Source organism: Kockovaella imperatae (genome assembly GCF_002102565.1).
Source record: "Kockovaella imperatae strain NRRL Y-17943 chromosome Unknown BD324scaffold_18, whole genome shotgun sequence".
In the NCBI taxonomy this organism is placed as follows: Eukaryota; Fungi; Basidiomycota; class Tremellomycetes; order Tremellales; family Cuniculitremaceae; genus Kockovaella; species Kockovaella imperatae.
Genome location: NW_019028958.1, coordinates 1 through 20633, shown reverse-complemented (window position 1 = coordinate 20633; position 20633 = coordinate 1). Strand labels below are relative to the sequence as shown.

The window sequence follows — 20633 nt, the reverse complement described above, 5'->3', positions numbered from 1 at the left end:
TTCGAGGGGAGGAGTCTGACGTGGCATTTATACCTGCGGGTCCATGTGGGGCTCCGAGCGTCTCAGGCAGTTATTGTTCTTGACTTTTGTTCTGCAGCACCTTGTCTCCCTTATTGTTCAACTTGTAGGGGGGTGGACGATGAGCAGATCAAAGAATGTAGAGAGGAGATATCTTTGGAACATCCTCTGATCCTCTTCACACATCATACATGATGAACGGATCAGGAGCACATATCAACGGTCAATCTCGGTCGCAGGCCACACCTACTCCCGCTTCCGCTTCCGACCTCCTTCCCAAGGCTCCGCACTATCGTGAGAAAGGAAGCATTCCAAACACTCCTCTCGCGGTATCGGTCATATCTGCTTTGCTCGGTGGCGTGGCACTATCCTCGCTCACACTCGCAGCTCAGCATCTTCTTGGAGGAAGTGGTCTTGGTGGTAACTGGGCCAGACCTCAGCTTGGAATCTATGGCTTCGCTTGGGGTCTGTTCCACCTCTGCGAATTCTGGACGACGGCGGGCTGGAATCCTCTAAAATTGAGTGTCGATGGTGAGTTTCTTTATCAGTCAACTCCACGAGCTCACTCGATGCAGCATTCTTGCTCAACAATACTAACCAGTACCATTACGCTCACCTCTTTGGACTGGGCGAGTACTTCCTATCGAGCTATTTCTTTCCTGGTAAATTCGACTCGAGATTTTGCTCAGCACCTGTCATCCTCGCTGGTGAGTGCTCAAAGTCCTCTCGTACTTCACCCTTGAACATCCCCAGTATGCGCTCTGTTAGTCGGAGGCCAGGCTTTGAGATCACTAGCGATGATTCATGCCAACGCTTCATTCTCGCACGTCGTCAAAGACATCAAGCACGATGACCATGTTCTGATCACTCATGGCGTGTACTCGTGAGCTATTGAGTTTTTTGAAAGACATGCAGCTCACAAGGACGCAGACTCTCACGCCATCCTTCCTACTGCGGGTTCTTCTACTGGGCCATTGCAACCCAACTGTTGCTTGGTAACATAATCTCTACACTAGTCTTCATATTCATCCTTGGACGGTTCTTCTCTTCCCGGATAAGGGGTGAGAAGGCAGAGTCTAGACGAGCAAAACACTTGCTGATTGTGGCTCAGAGGAAGAGAAATACCTCGTCAGGTTTTTTGGTGACGATTACGTGCAATATAGGCGGCGAGTTGGCACAGGTCTCCCATTCCTCATCAGTCCATGAGATTGAGGACGAGTCCTTCGAATCGACGCTAAATAGCCAACAAATGCCTTTGTGTGAGAGGAGGACAAATCATCAAGATACATGCATGTGCTTCACCGTAGTCTCACTGACTTCTTGGCCGGCAAATGCGGTACATCATCTTCCTCCTCACTGCTTTCATCACCTAGATCCTCCCCTTCTGAACTGACATCATCAGCCCCAACATCCTCATCCCATTCCTCATCGTCGTCATCTTCTCCTTCGTCCTGGCGATCCCCGGCTATCCGATCCTCATACTCAAACTCATCATCATCCTCTTCTGCAGCTCTAGACCGCCTCTGCAGCCTCTGCAAAGCCTCCTCCGGATCTTCATCGCCCGACAGACCCTCCACATCGAGTTCATGTCCGTCCATCTCTTCTTCTTCTTCTTCGCTGACGGGTTCGCCCTTGCCCTTTGTTTTGGCCTTCTCGGCCTTTTTCCTCGCTACGTTTGCAGCTTGTTCTGCGCGTCTGGCTTCACGGATCTTTCTCTGCTCTGCGTGAACCTTTGCCAGATGGCTGGCTTCTGCTTTGGTCTTGTGCTCTGCAAAAGTGTCAGTCAATCATCAGAACAAGATCAGTCATCGTCGTCCACTCACCAAACTCATGGAAGACAGTCTCTCCCTCCCCTCTCTTGCTGCCGACTAATCCTTCTACGACCTTGATCAACCTCAGCTCCATCCTCGGTCCTGTCTCGACCAATCGAACGGCCTTTCGCTCTCCTTTGCGATTCCCTCTTCCGACATAGTCTTCCGGCAGCTCGACGGCATTTGTATCGCTCTCTCCTTCACTGGCCTCTGTCTCACTCATTGAATCGTAGCCCCCCGTCCCTACTGACATTCCGTCCGAGGCAGAACTTGTGATTCGTTTCAACAAGTAGTCGGCGATATCGTCAGCAGCGGAAAGGTCGGGTCGTCGTGATGTCGCAGCAGCGTTTCCGTTGACTAATTTCCTGACACGTCTAGAGACACCGTGTGGTCTAACGATGATCGTGAAATGGCGGAGGGAGATCAAATGGGTGGTATGATGATATGACAAGAGGAGGACTCGACGGAAATTCGGTAGTGCAGACTGAGCTGTTTAGCATAAGCTCTCAAGGGCACAGCGCACCTTTTCAACCTGAATGGCGGGGAACAGACCCTGGAACATGGTGCTCATGAGTCGTAACTGAGGCATGGCAGGACCATCTGCCGGTTGCTGAAATCCGTTCAAAACGAGCTGTGTCCAGTGTCAGCCTGGGGACTGCTCGCGCTGAGTTTCAACATACCAAAGGCGGATGCCTATACTCTCCTCCTGGAGCTTTGCCAATGTTCCGTAGAGATGAATGAACAAGGTCACTGAGGTGTATCAGACTTTGCCCTGGCGATCTGATGGACCACGCTCACCGCATCAAGCTGTAACGCTGGACTCGGAAAGTCAATGTTGGCCCTTGAGGCAGTCTGGCCATTCGCAAGTGGACATTTGCCGCATCTGTCAACGTGAAAGCCAGCAGATGAGTCACTTTGAGCGTCGGACCAATGGTAAGATAATCTCGTAGACGTGCACTGGGTCGTTCCTGCAAGCGGGCCAAAGTCAGGACAGATCCCTCGGTATAAAGGGACATACACGTAGTCGGGAAGCAGTATTGGGCTCCATGAGTTTCCTCACATCCCTCACGAGGGCTGATATACTTTTTGTGACGACGCCAGACTTTACGACTAGATCAGCACCCGCTCAACAGCATTGGGTGAGCACTCACCTTGATCACGAAAGATTTCGGTACATTCTCCTATTGTAACAATTAGCTCGAGTATCGGGGATTCAAAGAGCTCAAGGGGAAGGACCAACCTCTTCTTCACCCTTAGCTGCTCCTTTCAGGTGAGTTCTGTTCTTTCTTCTCTTGGCCATGGTATCTTGCTAACTGGATGTTCTAAGCTTGAACAGAAAGAACGGCCGGTGGACCAAAGACTGCCGGAAATTTTTGATTCCGAGTTATCAAACGGCTCTCGCCGCCTTAAGCGTGATCTGCAATTATGGCTGTAGCTACCGTACCGTGTCTTGTTACAAGTGAAGGCCACCTTGTAGGGCAAGACTCAGGATACCTGCCAATATTCGCTGCCTGCAATAGTCTGCACTTTGTTCGCCTTATTCAGTGGGACTGCTGACACTCTGAGTCAGCCATGCAGATGTTGGATTCTCGCGGTTATCTACAAACATCACTCTGCAGCTGCCTATGAGCTAAAAGATATCCAACCTGGCAGCAAGAATGAACAACCTTTCCGCCTGCGGGGGCAGTAGAATACCGCCGTGTGAGAACGAAGGTGGAGCTTACCACTGATGAAAACCGACAACAGATCCTTACCTTTCGCACATGCCAGACTCAGGCTCGAATGACACCGATGTCCTCCACAACGACCGTCGATTGCACCAACATCCCCCACCCACGTGCGCATTCACAATACCACTAGCTTGGATTTTAAGCATGGGCAGATAATCTCCTGACAAAGAGGTGGGCAACGGCAGTCGGTCAAGACATCTACATCCATCACCTCAAGAACATATTGATGCCTAATTGATCCATTCGAAGCTAACGGATGTCTCCGAATACTACCCTCGAAATACTACATGGCGTATCTGACGAGACACAGGTCTCTATCTGACACCTCGTGCTAATCTAAGTAAGAGGGACGCAAACATGAGCCAGACTAAGTATAGACATGGTGCCAAGCGCCGGTGCATCACGACCGGGTCTGCAAGCGACCCGTCCAGATCATACTAAATACGGTGGGGAAACGTGCGAAGTCTATCCAGCTTTCAAGACTTCCAGGAGGATCCAAGAGGTGTATAAGTAGAGATGGCTAGACACCCTCTTCGCTTGCTCGAACCTCTCGCACCTCGCCGATACTCCTTCCTTTCGCCATGCGCCCTGCGCCCCTCTTTTTCATCTTGGCAGCTCCGGCCACCACTCTTGCTCAAGGATGGGACCCTACTAGTGTCGTGTCCGGCTCGCCCCTCTCGATCGCTAATCTCCAGAGCAAGATCAAGACGGTGGTCATCATGGTGATGGAGAACCGTTCGTTTGACAACTTATTGGGTGGACTAGACATCTGGGGTTTGGACAACCCGACCAATAACGGTCAGTTCTGCAACCCGCTCAACATCTCCGACCCGAGCCAAGGTCAAGCATGTACCGGTCCGACAGACTACAACTCCATCTTGGATGACCCTGATCACTCGGTCATTGGTAACAACATGGAATTCTACGGTACCTATATACCGGACAACAGCGCCATTCAAGATGGATCTCTGACACCTTCCATGAATGGATTTGCGGATGAACAAATCTTTCACTATGGAGCTGAGGTCAATGCTACTGTTTTGGGAACCCAAGTCATGCACTATTACTCGGAGGAAGAGATCCCTGTCCTTGCAGAGTTGAGTAAGAACTTTGTCGTATTCAACAGGTGGTTCTCAGATATACCCGGTGTGAGTGGCTACGAGGCTCTCAGACGACTTACCAAGACAGCCAACGAATCCTAACCGGGTATCTCTTTGCTCCGGGACGTCCAACGGAGCTGGAGCCAACAATTTTGCATACAACGCCATGCCTCAAAAGTCCATCTTCCAGGCTCTCACTGAGTCAGGACGGACGTGGAAAGATTATTTGGTCGACGACTCGATCCAGGATGCAAGATGGTTCGAGTGGACGTATTCCTCCGGTAACACGGATAAAGTCGTCTACATGGACGAGTTTTATGCGGATGCCGCGAACGGGACCTTGCCAAATCTCGTCTACATCAACCCTTCATGTTGTGGAGAGGGAACCAATTCGATGCACCCTACGGGGCCAGTCTCAGAAGGCGAACAGCTCATCAAGCAAGTCTACGAAGCACTGCGAGCGAGTCCTCAATGGGACGAGATCGCTTGGAGTAGGTTAACGACATTCAGAACTCGTTGGCCCGCTGACGAACACTCTTTTCCAGTTCTGACATTTGACGAGACGGGGGGCTTTCATGATCACGTTTCACCTCCCCTTGCTACGCCTCCCGACGATTTGACATTCACAAGCACCGCTCCAAACGGACAGAACTATACTTTTGGCTTTGATCGGCTTGGAGGTCGAATGCCTACATGGCTCATTTCGCCTTGGGTAGCCCCGATTGTCGAACAGGAAGGTATGAACTCTGCTCACCAGTTCGTCGCGTATTCTGCGTCCTCAATTCTCAGGACAGTCAGTTATCTTTGGGACTGGGAGCCTTTCACGCCTAGAGTCGAGGCTTCTCCTGCATTCGATCATTTGATTTTGCCTTTCTCTCGGTGGACTCCGGAGACATTGCCCGATGTCGTCCAGTTCAAGCGTGACAACGTGCTTGCCGCCAAACCCTTCTGTCCCGAGGCGTAGCATAGAGCGTCGTTCAACCTCCTAGAGTTTTTTGTTGGGTATGCAGGAGATTCACAAAGATAAAAGGATCGACAAGCTGTAATGCATCCAGTTCATCCCTCACTCCTCATCGTCAGATACCTATCGACCCGTTCAGCCTCACGCTGACCGCTGACAACGGCACCAGCAACCGAGCCGCGATGCTCCATCTCCGTGGCTTCGCCCGCGAAACCCAATTTGCCCCCCCAAGCTGGTCGACTCAGCTCTTTGAAATCCATAGGACTTCGTTCGCCGTGCTCTGAGACGATGGATGGGGTCGTCGTGGCGCCTCTTGCAAGAGGATCCGTGTACCAGTTTGTCAAGTGCGACCGACTAGGAGGCGGACTATCTTCCACACCGAATCGCGACATGAGGAAGTGGTGGAAGGCTTCGACAACTTCCGCCGGTTCGTGCTTGAGAAGCGCCAGTGCAGGGGTCTCTGAGAGGTACGTGAGGAGAGTTGGGGAAGGATCAGGGAGCGAAGGACAAGCGAAATTTGCAGTGATCAATGTCGAGGCGTCAAAGATCTCTCTGGGCGTCGACGTGTCGCTTATTGCTTGGGTGGACGTCGGTAAGAATGTGAAGGAGCCGGCAGTCTCCGCCTTGGGCCACCAAGCTTTTGGATAGACAAGAAGCAGCTTTTCTAAGACTCCAACATGTGTCCCCTTGATCGCTTCTTGCGTTCGCGCGGGAAGAGCAGGTGAGAATGTGCTGGAAGGCAAAGTCTTTAAGACGCCGAGCGGGATCGTGCAGATGACTGTTTTGCCTCGGTAGATCTCCCCTGTTCGATCAGTCACGGTGATCATATCGTCTTGCAATTTGACTGAAGTCACTTCCGTCCCAAGTAGGACCTCCGCCTTATGATCCACGGCTTTCGTTATGACTTTCCTCACCAAAGCCTCGTAGCCACCCTCAGGTGCTGCATCGGATCCAGCAAAGTTGGAAAGCGACTCCCAACCTGTCCAGCGTAAAGAAGCTTTCTCAAGCTTCAATCCGAGAGGAACTTCCAACGACCTGGCTAGAGACACAAGATTGGCCTTGTCTGCCGACTTGCTGGAGCCCGAAGCCGGAGACGAGGTCGTCGGGTCAGCTGGCGACGTTTGATTCAAGTCTGAAGATGGATCCGCCGTTGCTGCAGATGCGAACAAGGGAGAATCTGAGCCAAAGAGAGCAGATGCTAGTGATGCAGTCGGAGGAGGTGGAGGATAAGGTAATTGAAAGGCTGACTGGGCAGCTGACAGGGCTGCACGAAGCGAGTTCGCTTGTGAGCTAGACAACAAGCCTGAAGAGGGTGAGTGTCCACGGACAAGGGGTAAACCTACCGTCTGGTCCGTAGATCAGTCCATCTGCGGGCTTCGGTAGGTGCGTAGCCTAGACACATCAGATCGACACCTCTCTCGTACCCTCACCACTCCGTGCTCTTCCGCAATGCTCCTAGCAGGGTTGCCCTCCTTGTACCCGTGGATCCAGCTACACCCAACATCCACTTTGACATTGCCGTCTTTCCAAGTATCCGCACGACCTCCCACTCTATCCCTGGCTTCGAGCACGAGGACGCTGCGTCCCTTGGAGCTCAGATGTTTGGCCGCGACTGCGCCGGACCAACCGGCGCCAATGATGATCGTGTCGAATACCGGCATAGTCTATGAGATGAGTCCATGCAAAAGACTGAGTGACAGTGACTAGCGGATCGCGGGGCCGACCTCCACCAGATGGAGGTTGAGGCCTACGAACGAGTGCCACATCTGGATGTTTCTTGATATCGCCGAAGCTATCTGACGGAATCAATTTTCATACCTCTGGAATCCCTGACCCCTGGGGTGAAATGATGAAGCATACAAGAGCGAGCCCGAAGGCATAGCATAGAGTCGTCCTCGAGCCGATATACGCTTCCAGAAGGTATCGAAAGCAACATTGCGATCAGATCACATCGCTCAGGAACCGAAGCCAAGGTCTGGACACGACCATCAGCACTTTGGACTCATTTTCAACCCTGATTCCGAATTGGAATTAGCCCCGCCACCCATTGTTTTCGTTGACCTCACTACGACCGTGGAGGTCAACACGAGCTCTGTGACCCCTTTAAGTTTAAGTCATCGCTAGAGCGTCTTGAAGAGGTTCAGATCTCATCACGACCCCGAAAAGGTCCTGCATCGTTCCTCTCAAGATCCTTGTATCTACACGACGCGAATGATCAACCTCCGATATTTCGGTCTCGCGTCTTAGCCGAGAGACATATACCTACTTTGACTCGTTTCGTCACGAGTCTGAGATTGGGTGGAGGAGGACTTGACACAGCGATATGACCGTGACCAGCCGTCGGGTCAGATCAGATCCCAACGGCTCGGGGAAAGGTGCGTAGCGCTTCCATGTCCAGCCGTTGACGTTTAATCAGCTCTTGAACCGGGTATCAAGGCGACATGTGATGGCTGTACGTATATCTGCCGGTAAGCGGAAACTTTGCCTTGTTGACGCATACATGTAGGTGGTGTCGATGTCACTCAGACTGTGCGAATCAAGTGCGCTGCGAAAGGGTGCGAAGATGTAGACATCTGTCCGAACTGTTTTTGTGAAGGCAAAGAGTTCAATCCTCACAAACCATGGCATGAGTACAAGGTCGTCGTGAGTGCATCAAGCGCGCCATGTGAAGTGATTGCTTACCAGACATAGGAGCAACACTCTTGGCCGATCTTCACAGAGGACTGGGGAGCCGACGAAGAGCTGCTGCTCATCTCGGGTCTGATAATTCATGGTCTGGGCAATTGGATCGAAGTCGCTTCGCATGTTGGAACGCGGACCAAGGAGGAATGCGAGAAGCATTATATCTCGACCTATATCGAGGCGGAACAAAAGTCGGATCCTGACTCGGATAGGCCATATGTCAAACGGGAGTTCATGCCCGTGAGTCAAAGGAGTTTGTCGCATGCTGAGCTCTCAGTCCATGCACGAGAACTTTGACATCGATCCAGACGAGTTTCAGAACCGCAAGAAGGCTCGTATTGAGGAGCTTCGCAAACCTCAGAGTCAGTGCTGCCGAACCGACATCGCTGATTTTCCTAGCCCTCCCTCCCGCCGGTCCTCCCATGGTTTCTGCCCCGACCAATCACGAAGTGTCTGGCTTCATGCCCGGACGTCTCGAATTTGAACACGAAGTGGACAATGAAGCAGAAATGGCGATCAAGGATCTCGAGTTTAGGCTAGTGTACAAGTACGGAGGGGATGAGCAGCCAGCTGCCAAGGTCACCGAGCCGATAGAGGAAGAGGACGATGAGGACGAAGATGAGGAAAGTGACAAGGAAGCCAAGGACCAAAAGCCAGTCTCGAAGAATGGCAAACCAGAGCCTGTCAGAGTAAAGTCGGAACCGAGGGATGAAGAGCAGCCCGAGGCCAGTAGCTCACGGATGAGCGGTTCACCGTCCCCTACAAAGCCCGACGTCAATGGCAAGGGCAAGGGACGAGCCGACCCGGCCGACGATGAGGAGGATGAGGACGAATTAGAGATCAAGCTCGCGCTACTGGATATATACTTCAACAAGCTGGACAAGCGTCAAGAGGCCAAGGAGTTACTCTTCGACCGAGGCTTGACGGAACACAAGAGGGTGAGGCATCTAGCGTTTGACGCAAGGCTGATGACGTAGCTGCAAGCGCTGGATAAGAAGCGAGCTCGCGATGAACGAGAGCTTGTGCAGAGATACAAGGTCTTTGCGAAATTGCAGACAGCTCAGGATTACGAGACACTGATCGAGGGCATAATTTGTGGGTTGCACTGACGATGTTTCCCGACTGAAACATTTCAGACGAGCACCAACTTCGCAAGAGGATCACCGAGCTGCAAGAATACAGAAAGATGGGCATCACGACCGGCGCAGAGGCAGAAGCTTATGACGCTGCCAAAGTCGCAAGGGTGAGGAACACCCCCTTCACCGTCATTGACTCGTATCCAGGCCGGTTATCGACCGCTCAATTCCACTCGACCCGAAGTCATGCCTACTGGTGCGCGTGCCAACGCCGGCCAACATCGCTTCCTCCACGGTGCAGCGTATGGCACACCGCCGCCGGTGGACGCCAAAAAGCATATGGACAGTCGCGAACCAACCCCGCGCATCCCTCTGATTGCATCGCGCAAGCCAGGTGAGTCTTTTTTTTTTTTTCCGCAAACCTACTGAATACTCTTCAGCCACTCCACTCAACCTTGCCAATTCCGCATCGTTGGATCTCCTCTCTACCGAAGAGCAATCGCTCTGCTCCTCACTTCGTGTCCTTCCCAAGCCTTACCTCACAATCAAAGAGATGTACATCAGAGAGAATGAGCGGCGCAAAGGGCAGCTACGCCGCCGGGACGCGAGGTCAGTCGCGCCACGTGCAACTCTATAGGCCGGTGTTGATGAGCCCAACAGGAAAATGATGAAAATCGACGTGAACAAGTCGGGCAGAATATTCGATTTCCTCGTCTCGGCTGGAATGCTCATTCTCTCGTACGATCCGTCGATCAAGTCTTACACACCGAGAAAAGATGGATCTCTACTGGGATATGGGATGGAGCTCATGAATGGAGTGAGGGGTGTCGTAGATATCCATACAAGAGATGGGGAATTGGGTTGAGTATCTCAGCAGTCATCAAAACATGTCGAAAATGTAGCATAATCCCACTCTGCTGGCAGACGCTTGCATCGTTGGTCGTCTTGCAAGGCGCATTTATTGGCAACCTTTTTCATCATGGATATCTACTCCTTACCGGGCTGATGGATCATGACAATCTCAGGACTCGCTTACCACAGCCCTTCCATGACCTTGGTGGTATCATCAGAAATCAGTGACAGCAGCAGGGTTGGACTACGACGCTGAGTTGACTGAAAAGTGCGGACGCCATGGCTGCGCACCGTTTATTAAAGCCCTTTCAGCCGGCGTACGAGCTCCTGCGCTTCCGGTCTGGCGTTCACGTCGGGAGTCAAAACGTCTGCCAGTAGCTGGAGCACGGACTGGCTCGGTGTTGGCCTGGCGTCGCGTGCGGATTCGGACTGCAGCATGTCTCAGCATGTCGCAAGAAAGTCATGTTCTTACTTCGATGAGAGAGATTATCTCTGACGCTGTTTTAGCGTGTCCGAATACCCGTTCATATTCCAGTAATTGCTCTTGTTGATTTGGTCGAGCTGGCACGAGATCTCGACCGAGTAGTGCATAGAAGAGCAAGAGGCCAGCTGCGTATATGTCGACGGCTGTCGTGTACGTGCCAAAGCCACTCTGTCTGAGCATCTCAGCTACAGGTCTGTCAGCGCGTTGTATGAGTTGCCCGAAGCTCACGAGCTCGCGTTTTTGGCTCTCCTACTTCCACCCCGTTCTGCTCAGTAGGCAGAATTCTCTTCGCACACCCAAAATCACAGAGATACATTTGAAGGTGTCCTTGACCTTCTGCCTCCGCTGTTATTCGTATCAGGATGTTCTCGGCCTTGAGGTCCCGATGAGCAACAGATCGTTCGGGGGCGTGCAGATACTCCAGGGCGCCGAACAATTGCTGTGCGAACAGGAGTAAGAGTCGTTCAGACAGTTCACCTTTGACATCATTGAGAGTTTGAGGGCAATAGGGGCTGAGCAGGAGGTTCAGGTATCGAACGTTCTTATAGTGCCCGTCAGCATTCCAGGTTTTCGCTTGGGCTCCCCCACCTCGCCGTGCTCGGCTTCATGGTCGGCGGCCATCTCGTACCACCATCCTTCGACTTTGACAATGTTGGGGTGTTTCAAATCCTGATGAACCTCTAGCTCTCGGTGCTAGAGAGGCACGGGTGAGCGCATGCACCAAAAGCCCTCTTTTACCTTGAATGCGACAGGCTGCCTTGCTCTCTTCCGAACAAGTCTCTGGACGACAACATTCGGTCCGGATCCCCACTTCGCATCTACAAGAGTCACTTGGCTCCAACCACCGCGCGCTATAGATTGGACCGTCTGTACTTCCAGACGAACGATCTCATGCCTTTCATTGGCACGTGTTGCCTCGACTTGCACAGGTTGTTCTGTAGTTGACATCAAGTGATCAGTACAAGTGGGGAAGTTGGGTCCCGAAAGGGGGAATGCACATCTTTGCACTTCAGGTGGGGGCCGGTCCAGTAGCGAATCACCTGTGGACGGCAACTGCATCCCAGTCTGTCCGACCTTTACATTTCCGCCCGTGCAGGTAACAGTGCACCTGATACATAATGGTCCGAAGCGCGGTGCAATCAACATCTCCCCAGCATGCCAGTAACAGACAGATTAGGGCGGCAACAGCATGCATGAACATGACAGAAGCCGACTACAGAAGCCGACTACAGACGAAGAAAAGTCCCAAGAGGTGCTTACTGCAACACGGTCAGCCAAATCCTTGGGTCACTGTCTTTGCACTCACACCAGCAATGGTGACTTCAACCTCAACACCGGGTTCAAGCGCGATAGAGGTCTGTGCGGATTGTCAGCAGCTATCCTCAAAACGACCATAGATTACCCACGATCTGCTTGACGACATCGGCTGACGAGTTGAGGTCGATGAGTCGCTTGTGAATTCTCATCTCGTATCGGTCCCAAGTCTTGGATCCTTCACCACAAGGACTACAGCACCGTCAGAACCGATCCTCTTGCACCAGCTCTCACCACAACTCACGTCTTTCGGGTGGTGTGCTTCAAGTGCTTGGTAGGGAGTCGGACGGGTCCCTTGACTCGGAGTTCCTTGTCCTTGGCTCGGTTGATCAAATCGGTACAGACTGGACAAAATGTCAGGGACCAAGGATGTTGAGTCACACGCCGCACTCACACTTCTCGAGGGGCTTGACATTTCGAGAAGTCAAGGTGATTCTGATCTTGTGGATCTTGGCGGCACCGGCCCCAGACTTTTCAACGTCCTCTTTGTAGTCCATTTTGAAAGTTTCAACAAGTGAAAGTTTGTGGGAAAAGAGCTTATGGGATAGCGACTCAGTCTTCTCAGCGGGGTGAAAAGACTAGCAAAGTGACTGTGGAACGATGTCAGTGGATCTCGTCTATCTCGTGGTGGACGGCAGCTTTAACTCACCTATCGCCTGAATATAAGAAAGAAACAAGACCCAAAGACAAGCTCGGAATAACAAAAGTTTCGTCGGGATTTTATGACGTGGATATTTTCCTGGCATTCACCAGCTGGGATTTGTGATACTGTAGCACGACGGTGACTTGCTTGAGGCGTATGAGAGCATAGACATCGACAGCGCGAGAGGATATAAGACGCAGCGACGGATTTGACGGGCGCCTACAAGCTACAGCAGTAGCTTTGACTTCTATGGAACCATAGGACAGCAGCGGACAAAGGTTCTACCCGCCAACAAAAGCCACTTCATCCATTGTCCGGATTGTCCCATAGCGGGCGACACCTGCACTCTCGTCATTCAAGTCTCAAAACGACGGTTGGCGGAGCAGACTGCGATACATACCTCTGGACATACAACACTGATCATGACCACTCTTCAGTCTTCGCCTATGCGCTCCCCACCTACCTCACCACCCGCCGCCAAAAGAGCTCGTCTGGACACTGACAAGACGTTCACCACTCTGCCTCCTTCACCCTCTTCTTCGTCTTCCAACGGTCGCTTACACGCCAATGGCGCCAATGGCTCGTCAAAACAGCCTCCACCTCCGTCGACGACTGCGCCGCTACCACCGGGAGCCGAAAGCTCAGCTATCGATGATAGTAGTGATGAGGAAGAAGAGTCGAGGCCTGAACCCGAGGACCTTTCTCGTCGAGACCTGTATCTGGATACGGTAAGTGTTTCTTCGCCCAGTCGTGCTGACCTATCCAGGTATCTCGTTCCAACCTAGACTTTGACTTTGAAAGATTATGTTCGAAATCTTTGAGCAATATCAACGTCTACGCTTGTCTGGTATGCGGCAAATATTTCCAAGGGAGAGGCAGAGGCAGTTGGGCCTATCGGCACGCAGTGGATCAGAACCATCGCGTATGGCTGAACTTGGAGACGGAAAAGGTGAGCTTGGCTCCCCCGCCTTGAGCTCACAATCCAGTTTTACGTTTTGCCTGAAGGATACCCCGTCTCCGACCCATCTCTTAACGACATTCTCCGTGTCCTCAATCCTCAGTACAAATCCGCCGCCCTACCCGCTCTTTCCAACCTGCCGCCGCCATCTTATACTCTAGACGGGGCAGCCTACTATCCAGGCTACATCGGTCTGAATAACGTCAAGGCCAACGACTATCTCAATGTAATCCTGCAACTCATCCTGCACATCCCTCCCGTTAGGCAATTCCTCCTAGATCCAAACACCCCTCAGCTCCAGGAGCAAGCTCGACCTACCGAGCTCGTCAAGCGGTTAGCGACTTTGGCCAAGCGCTTATGGAATCCCAGATTGTTCAAAGCTCAGATTAGTCCGCACGAGTTCCTACAGGAAGTCGCCAAAAGAAGTAATGGCAAATTCAAGATGACAGAGCAAGGAGATCCGGTCGAGTTCCTGGGTTGGCTGGTGAACACTCTGCATAGGGATCTGGGAGGCTCGAAGAAGAGGAATTCAAGTGTTATCTACTCTACATTTCAGGGCAAGGTGCAGATCGAGACGCAACAGGTCATTATCCATAAGGATCATGCGAGGCCAATATTCGACATTGGTCGAGGTGAGTTGACACCCAATCCCACCGTGGCTGATCATTCCGCAGAGATCCAAGTCGTTTCATCTCCATTCCTATTCTTAGCCCTCGATCTCCCAGCTACACCCCTATTCACCGATCTGAATGAGAAAAAGATCATTCCTCAAGTTCCCTTGTCCGCTATCCTCGCCAAATTCGACGGCAAAACCACCCAGGAATTTGGACCGACATTGAAGCGACATCACTTGACGGCCCTACCGCCGTATCTGATCCTTCACATCAAGCGCTTCACAAAGAACAACTTTGTAGAAGAGAAAAACCCGACCATTGTCAATTTCCCTCTTCGGGGCGTCGATGTGGTGGATTGTGAGTTCTTCTCTTGCCATATTCCGTACTGATGAGCCCAGATGTCGATCCGAAACCATCCTCGCCGATGCACACCATATATGACTTGCTTTCAAACGTCACTCTAGACTCCACTGTTGCGACGACATCTTCAGCTGGAACAGGTCCAGGGGTCAGCAAACCATCTCGGACGAAAGACGAAGAAGGTATGACGTCGTGGAAAATCCATCAGAGAGCAGGACGAGGGGGCGCGGACGGCGAAAAGTGGTTTGAAATGCAGGACCTTAGAGTCGAGGAAGTCAGGAAAGAGATGGTTTTCCTTGGAGAGACTGTCATTCAGGTATGGGAGAGGCGAGATCTGTCAACGCCGAGCTAGCATAGGGATACGCGTGTATCACAAAAAGTCGTCTCATCACTGTAGCAGCGTCATGTGTGGAATCGCGCTTTGTTCCAAGATGCATCTCCTCTTCATGTGTACAACTGGATTTTATTCCCGCCATTATACGACATGCTACCGTCCACCTTAGCTCTCTCACTTTCTATGACTTTTCGAATGCAAATGCCATATACAGGTCTGACTCGTCAGCTCCATTGTCCGATAGGTCAACTCACTCGCTGCCTCCCATTGGTCACCATCCATCTGACTCGAGCCGTCTTCGGGGTTGATGACGCCCATTTTGCCCAAAAGAGGCCCAAAATCTCGCGAATCCTTCTCTTCTTGGAGGATCTCGTGGAAGCTCTTTTTGTATATGAGCTTTAGTCGATACTCGCTCGCCAGACTCGATGGCGGTCAGGACCGAAATGCTCAAGGGGCTGCGACTCACGAAACGAAATTCTCCCAGTCCACAATGTACTCTGGGACATCGTCTACCGCATCTTCGAGGTAAAAGTGATATGCGTGGCCATAGAGTCCCTTGTGTCTCCGTTCCTCGAATTGAACAGAATAGCATCCGTTTCCGAATCTCAAATCTTCATCCTCGGGTATAGCCTTGAGACGATCCCTGGACTTTCAGCCATGACATTGTGAGTGGCACTCACAGTAAGAGCTCAGAGTCCGGCACAGTGCCAATAAATTTCCCTCCTGGTCTGAGATATCTTGACACGTTCTCAATCATCATTCTCGCCTTTGAAGCCGACTCGAAGGCATAGTGCATGCAGAATTGCATTGACACATTGTCGTACATGTCCTTATTGGCCAGGTAACCAGGCAGAGCATCTTTGATGGATTGCTTGAAATGTTAGCGGAGTCGACTTGGCGGAACACTCACCGAATAGCAATCGTGGGCGAAGAAGAATGCGTCAAAGCCAGGCCTGTTGAGTCGATTGAAGCGATCCCGAGCTTGGTCGATAGATGTCGCCGCAATGTCTGTTGTCGTTCAGATCGGGCTGCGGCCGAAGGACTCACCCATCCCAACATATAGTTGGATTCTCGCCTGTTTCCATTTCTGGAGATCTCCGCCTTTTCCGCAGCCAATATCTAGGACCTTGGCGCCAGGCCCTCCCCTTGGACGATGGGTGAAAAGACCGACCAGGACGGATTTGATCCAGTTGTTAAACTTTTTCAGGCCGATGATCGGTGACAGTTCCCGATTTTGGACGCCCACATCTGGTCTGGCATTGTCTGTTCGTCAGCATTGTACGACTGTAGCGACTCACAGTGATCCGCAACCTGTGCTGCGTTTCCCACATAGTGGCTGTCACTAACTTTCCGTCTCGACGTATCGTGTTCTTGAGCCATGTCGCTGGCAGATCGTTTCAGGCTCTGAGATTTACCATTCCGCTCGGTAGGAGTAGGTGCACCATCACTAGCAGGTGGATATCCGGGCCCAGGAGTGATGGACAGCCTCGATGTTGATCGGCGTAGCTCTCCGCTTTGAGGTGGGAAGTATGATATGTCGGTCTCGGATGGCACCCGTGAGCTCGGTGAGGGGCCAGACCATGAAGGTAGAGGTTTGCGCTTCTTTCGTCTCAGTGGATTGTTCTCAACGGCGAGAAGGCGCAAGTGAGCGACTTCTTCAGATGTGATAGGTTGAAGTGACACCGTCGTCGGTTCACCGAAACGGTACGGATCATATGGCGCGGTCCGTAGCGGCGAAGGAGACCGAGGCGGCTCACTCATGGCCGGTCGCGAGGGCGAGTATGAAGTGACGGGGATGGCTGGCATCGTTTCCCTTCGATTGGGACCAGGACCTCGAGGCTGATTGAAATCCTCTGAGAGAATCCGGGCTGTGCGATGAGGCGAGTCGTGTTGCCCATGCAATGAAGAAGGATGAGAGAAGCTCTGACTGGATGAGGAAGTTGGTCTTGAGTAAGGAAGAGGTTGGGGCAGGCCTCGAGGTGACTCGGATGTCGAAGGAGATCGATACATGACGGTATGAGGAGTGCTTCGATGTCCGTAGGGGTCCATGGTTAAACTGCGACGCGAGGGTCCAGGGAGGTGATCTGGGACCGCGAACTGAGTATCTGGTGGAAGTGGGATGTATGCCGATGCAGGACTGACGGAGGCATACGGAGACTGAAATCGAGGATTGGCAGATAGCGGTGTCACCGGGACCATTGAAGCATTGTCTTGTCGATGCCGTGTGCCTGTCGCAGGCGAATTGTTTGAGGGCGAAGACGTGCGATGAGAGGATGCAGAGCTGGAATGTGAGATGGGGGGAGCAAGGGGTGTCGAGTTCAATAGACCATGAATGGAAGCGCGTCCTTGAGAAGGTGGTACTGCATGATAGCCCGCAGCTTGAGATTGATGATGCCCAAAGGAGCCTTGGTCCTCGAATGTACCTGACGAGACACGTCCGTTGCCGCTGCCTGGTCGAATAGCTCGATCATCATCATGCAAAAGACCTCTCAGACCTCCAGAGGTTGACCGAGAGACTGGGTACGTGCCTGGGGGTGAATGTTCATGTTGGAATGAAGGTGGATAGGATCTGGGCTCAGTTTCTCGTCCATATCGGTCATCCACTGGCGTAGCCGACTTCCTCCAGGACTCTTGCTCAGACCCTGAGGCCTCAAGGGGAGACTGGACCACTCTATCGCGCACAGGATCGTACACCATGTTCCGGCCAGGATATCAGTAATGACCGAAATGTGTGTCCATGAGATGTTGACAAATTTTTTTCAGGCGCACAAGAGGGTTATATGACTGGCCAGCTAGTGCACCATAGTCTCCAGATGTATGAGGATCGGATCAGGTTCCACCTCTCCGATGCCCAACCGAGGTGTTTGTAACCCTTCTGCGAGAAGAATCGAAGGATGTTCAAGGTAGAAATGCAAATGATCTCCTGCGCAGCAGCATTTTGGCGGGTAATCCAAATATTTTGGCTCGGGTCGGTCGAGCCTGCAATCTCAATATCCAGACATCATCCTGCTCTGAGTGCTGGCCTCGACCAGGCGGTTTCGCGTCGTTGCAATGGCCGCTGCTGGTCCATCGCGTGGCCCAGATCTTTGGAAACCTTCACGCTACCTTGAACCAAACCATCCGGACAATGAAGAGGTTCAGGAACAAGCGGCGTATCAAGCTGCAGTCTCCAGGCTGAGCAACGATTCGAGGGCAAAGAGGTACAAGCCTAGACGGACAGTAGATTATTCTGGAGGGGTATTGAAATGGCGCCAGGTGAGTCAAAATCAGACGGATCAAAGGACTGACGTGCAGACCGTCAAATTGAGAGGGCTGAACTACCTGCCCCCCATACATCCCAGTCCCTCTGACATAGTTGGGGTGAGTATCTCCGCCGGGAACTGCGCTGATCCCACAGCTTTTATCACCTGAAGCTCACCGTCTCAACTCCTCCACATCTGTCTGTGACCATTTTGTGCACACATCCATCAACAAGGAGCGGTCCCCAACGCGCGTAGTCAAGGTGAGTAAATGATCTTTCCTGTACCTGACTCGCTCGTAGTGGACACCAGACGCTCGGCGTCTGCTGACTGGCAATGACAAAGGCCAATTCACACTGTGGAATGGATCTTCTTTCAACTACGAGTCTATCACGCAAGTACACGACGATTCCATACGGGCGCTAGCGTATTCACATAATGGACAATCACTCGTATCGGTCGACAAACTGGGAGGGATCAAATACTTCACCCCTCAACTCACCAACATCCATGGCTTCCAAGGCCATCGAGAGGCCTGTCATGGGATAGACTGGAGTCCGAACGATGAGCGGTTCGTGACTGGAGGAGATGATGGTCTGGTCAAGATCTGGAATTACAGAGAAGCGAAAGAGGAGAGGGCTTTGAACGGTAAGCCAATGGTTTGGTACCAGCTCATCGAGTAGGACATGGATGGGATGTCAGATGCGTCTCTTGGCATCCGAGCAAAGGCCTCGTGGTCAGTGGAAGTAAGGATATGTTGGTCAAATTCTGGGATCCTCGTACTGGGAGAGACTTGAGTACATTGTGAGTCGAGCTTGGAGATGTTGCGCTGAGCTTCAGACATTCACATAAAGCCGTCATCAACTCGTGCAACTGGAGTCCGAACGGCCATTATGTCGCTACTGCAGGCGGAGATGGTCTGATCAGATTATTTGACATCCGGACGTTCAGAGAGCTGGACGTGATGAAGGGTCACGGGAAGGAGATCCACTGTGAGTGGACTTTCGACCATCACAGCTGACTTCAGGCCTCGAGTGGCATCCGATCCACCACGATCTCCTGGTTTCAGGGGACTCTGCCGGCGTCATAATGTATTGGTCCCTATTAGCTCCAAATCCAGCGGACCCCATAACGACTATGCAAGCTGCACACGAGGATTCCGTCTTCAGCTTAGCCTTCCATCCTCTAGGACATCTGCTTTGCTCGGGATCGAAAGACTTTACGACACGGTTCTGGTGTCGTGCAAGGCCCCAAGGTGGTCAAGAGTCAGACAGATGGCACGTGGGCGAGGAGAAAGCTCTAGGTCTAAAGATGGAAGGCGAGCGAGCCAATTCAAAATCAAAGTGGAACTTCGAGGCGAAAGAGGAGGAGAAGGCTCCACCTGGATTACCAGGTTTGGGCAATGGGCACCGGGAGGATCGCTCGACGTCTCCAAATTTCGGGGCCAAACCCGGGGACGGGCCCTCTTCTCTGCCTGGGTTTGGTGCGCCGAGAAACGTGTCAGGCTCAGCACCCCAAGGTCCACCTGCACGATCCTGGGTACCTGATCCTATGGCCGCGCCACTTCCTTCCTCTGGTGCTATGCCACCTTTCAATGATCCCCGTGGACCTAGAGGATACGGGCCGCCTCCGGCCTCGAACAGATATGGACCGCCTCAAAATGCGTATGGTCCTGGATCCGGCGGCTACGGTGGAAGAGGCGGAGGTCCTGGTCGGCAAGACCCGGGATCAGGAGGAGGCGGGCCTGGTGTTTACAATCGGGGTCCTGACCAGGGGCAGAGGCCGCCTCCGCCGGCGTCCGGGCCGTATGGGCATGGCCCGCCTCCTGGTCATGGGCAAGGCCCAGGGCAGAGGTATGGAAACCATGGGCCAGATCAGGTATATGGAGGCGGCGGAGCTGGAGGGAGAGGATGGAGATGACAAGATGCATATGTTACAACAGTAAATTGCGATTGCGGATCATCGCCCGATTTCATGTTCTGCCAGAAGCTATACCAAGGTCAGACGCAAGATCCGCCTCAGGGGACTCACCATATTCGGAATGCCATTTGCTATAGGATAGATGTGACCACAACCCTGACATATCATTTTGCCCTCTTCAACGTGCATCTAATTCCCACGAGCATGAGTCAGATCCCAGTAGCTGCCAGCCGACCCACCTCCATAAGCACATGATGTAAGGCTTTCAGGAACTCCTCAGACAACATTTCCGGTTGTTCCTCGGGCAAGCTGGTGTCCCCGAGCTAGTTGCCGGGTCAGCTCAGTTCTGTAAGCTTTTCTCACTGATCTAGCCGTGTCCACCAGCGCATTCCATTCAAGCTTTGGGATGAATCGCTCGATAAAGTCCAGGTTCTCTGGAGTTTCACGAATGACCAGCTCAACGTCTGAGAATACGAGGGGGAAGTTGTCCTTGTTGCAGTTTTCTACATTTGTCAGCAGTGATCGATGCAGCTTGTA

At 52.3% G+C, this 20633-nt stretch overlaps 11 protein-coding genes across 11 annotated transcripts; 5 read left to right on the top strand and 6 right to left on the bottom strand.

The window, feature by feature from the left end:
* The first annotated feature begins 93 nt into the window (after nt 1–93).
* BD324DRAFT_605790 (protein-S-isoprenylcysteine O-methyltransferase) lies at nt 94–1326 on the top strand. Its single transcript, XM_022014005.1, has 5 exons — nt 94–549; nt 594–725; nt 772–901; nt 949–1079; nt 1130–1326. Exons 1-5 carry the CDS (start codon nt 210–212, stop codon nt 1222–1224), a joined length of 828 nt encoding a protein of 275 aa, XP_021867940.1. The 5' UTR covers nt 94–209; the 3' UTR covers nt 1225–1326.
* On the bottom strand, nt 1317–3129 carry BD324DRAFT_584701 (Brix domain-domain-containing protein; the record flags this gene model as incomplete). Its single annotated transcript, XM_022013699.1, has 8 exons — nt 1317–1786; nt 1842–2313; nt 2353–2460; nt 2510–2579; nt 2628–2797; nt 2848–2931; nt 2981–3010; nt 3070–3129. 8 exons carry the CDS (start codon nt 3127–3129, stop codon nt 1317–1319), a joined length of 1464 nt encoding a protein of 487 aa, XP_021867939.1.
* Nucleotides 3130–4140: 1011 nt separating this feature from the next.
* BD324DRAFT_610498 (phospholipase C PLC-C) lies at nt 4141–5623 on the top strand (the record flags this gene model as incomplete). The annotated part of the gene is made up of 2 exons (XM_022014201.1): nt 4141–4707; nt 4748–5623. The coding sequence occupies 2 exons, from the start codon at nt 4141–4143 to the stop codon at nt 5621–5623; spliced, it is 1443 nt and encodes a 480-aa protein (XP_021867938.1).
* Nucleotides 5624–5687: 64 nt separating this feature from the next.
* BD324DRAFT_638940 (flavin-containing amine oxidoreductase) lies at nt 5688–7327 on the bottom strand. Its single transcript, XM_022017176.1, has 3 exons — nt 7051–7327; nt 6964–7012; nt 5688–6923 (listed from the first exon to the last, which is right to left on the bottom strand). The coding sequence occupies exons 1-3, from the start codon at nt 7279–7281 to the stop codon at nt 5716–5718; spliced, it is 1488 nt and encodes a 495-aa protein (XP_021867937.1). The 5' UTR covers nt 7282–7327; the 3' UTR covers nt 5688–5715.
* Nucleotides 7328–7943: 616 nt separating this feature from the next.
* On the top strand, nt 7944–10243 carry BD324DRAFT_653928 (hypothetical protein; the record flags this gene model as incomplete). Its single annotated transcript, XM_022018725.1, has 11 exons — nt 7944–7995; nt 8037–8072; nt 8127–8263; nt 8312–8542; nt 8580–8664; nt 8702–9240; nt 9280–9397; nt 9439–9545; nt 9586–9772; nt 9819–9987; nt 10039–10243. 11 exons carry the CDS (start codon nt 7944–7946, stop codon nt 10241–10243), a joined length of 1866 nt encoding a protein of 621 aa, XP_021867936.1.
* A 20-nt stretch (nt 10244–10263) lies between these two features.
* Nucleotides 10264–11977, bottom strand: BD324DRAFT_207114 (kinase-like domain-containing protein). The gene is made up of 6 exons (XM_022012181.1): nt 11453–11977; nt 11303–11407; nt 10943–11255; nt 10703–10899; nt 10522–10659; nt 10264–10474 (listed from the first exon to the last, which is right to left on the bottom strand). Exons 1-5 carry the CDS (start codon nt 11858–11860, stop codon nt 10528–10530), a joined length of 1155 nt encoding a protein of 384 aa, XP_021867935.1. The 5' UTR covers nt 11861–11977; the 3' UTR covers nt 10264–10474; nt 10522–10527.
* BD324DRAFT_638936 (putative ribosomal protein S20) lies at nt 11951–12669 on the bottom strand. Its single transcript, XM_022017175.1, has 4 exons — nt 12423–12669; nt 12273–12372; nt 12121–12220; nt 11951–12071 (listed from the first exon to the last, which is right to left on the bottom strand). Exons 1-4 carry the CDS (start codon nt 12523–12525, stop codon nt 11985–11987), a joined length of 390 nt encoding a protein of 129 aa, XP_021867934.1. The 5' UTR covers nt 12526–12669; the 3' UTR covers nt 11951–11984.
* Nucleotides 12670–13117: 448 nt separating this feature from the next.
* Nucleotides 13118–14955, top strand: BD324DRAFT_584709 (hypothetical protein; the record flags this gene model as incomplete). Its single annotated transcript, XM_022013700.1, has 5 exons — nt 13118–13399; nt 13438–13620; nt 13658–14261; nt 14304–14600; nt 14642–14955. 5 exons carry the CDS (start codon nt 13118–13120, stop codon nt 14953–14955), a joined length of 1680 nt encoding a protein of 559 aa, XP_021867933.1.
* A 63-nt stretch (nt 14956–15018) lies between these two features.
* Nucleotides 15019–17884, bottom strand: BD324DRAFT_638930 (mRNA capping enzyme-domain-containing protein). Its single transcript, XM_022017174.1, has 7 exons — nt 16236–17884; nt 15985–16200; nt 15848–15945; nt 15618–15808; nt 15404–15580; nt 15192–15358; nt 15019–15153 (listed from the first exon to the last, which is right to left on the bottom strand). Exons 1-7 carry the CDS (start codon nt 17632–17634, stop codon nt 15119–15121), a joined length of 2283 nt encoding a protein of 760 aa, XP_021867932.1. The 5' UTR covers nt 17635–17884; the 3' UTR covers nt 15019–15118.
* BD324DRAFT_605767 (WD40-repeat-containing domain protein) lies at nt 17885–20119 on the top strand. Its single transcript, XM_022014004.1, has 7 exons — nt 17885–18192; nt 18232–18297; nt 18335–18439; nt 18479–18824; nt 18860–18980; nt 19017–19168; nt 19204–20119. The coding sequence occupies exons 1-7, from the start codon at nt 17989–17991 to the stop codon at nt 20094–20096; spliced, it is 1887 nt and encodes a 628-aa protein (XP_021867931.1). The 5' UTR covers nt 17885–17988; the 3' UTR covers nt 20097–20119.
* A 2-nt stretch (nt 20120–20121) lies between these two features.
* Nucleotides 20122–20627, bottom strand: BD324DRAFT_638926 (hypothetical protein; the record flags this gene model as incomplete). Its single annotated transcript, XM_022017173.1, has 3 exons — nt 20122–20285; nt 20336–20419; nt 20460–20627. Coding segments are annotated over 3 exons (372 nt in total), but the record flags the coding sequence as incomplete, so codon positions are not given.
* Nucleotides 20628–20633: the final 6 nt, after the last annotated feature.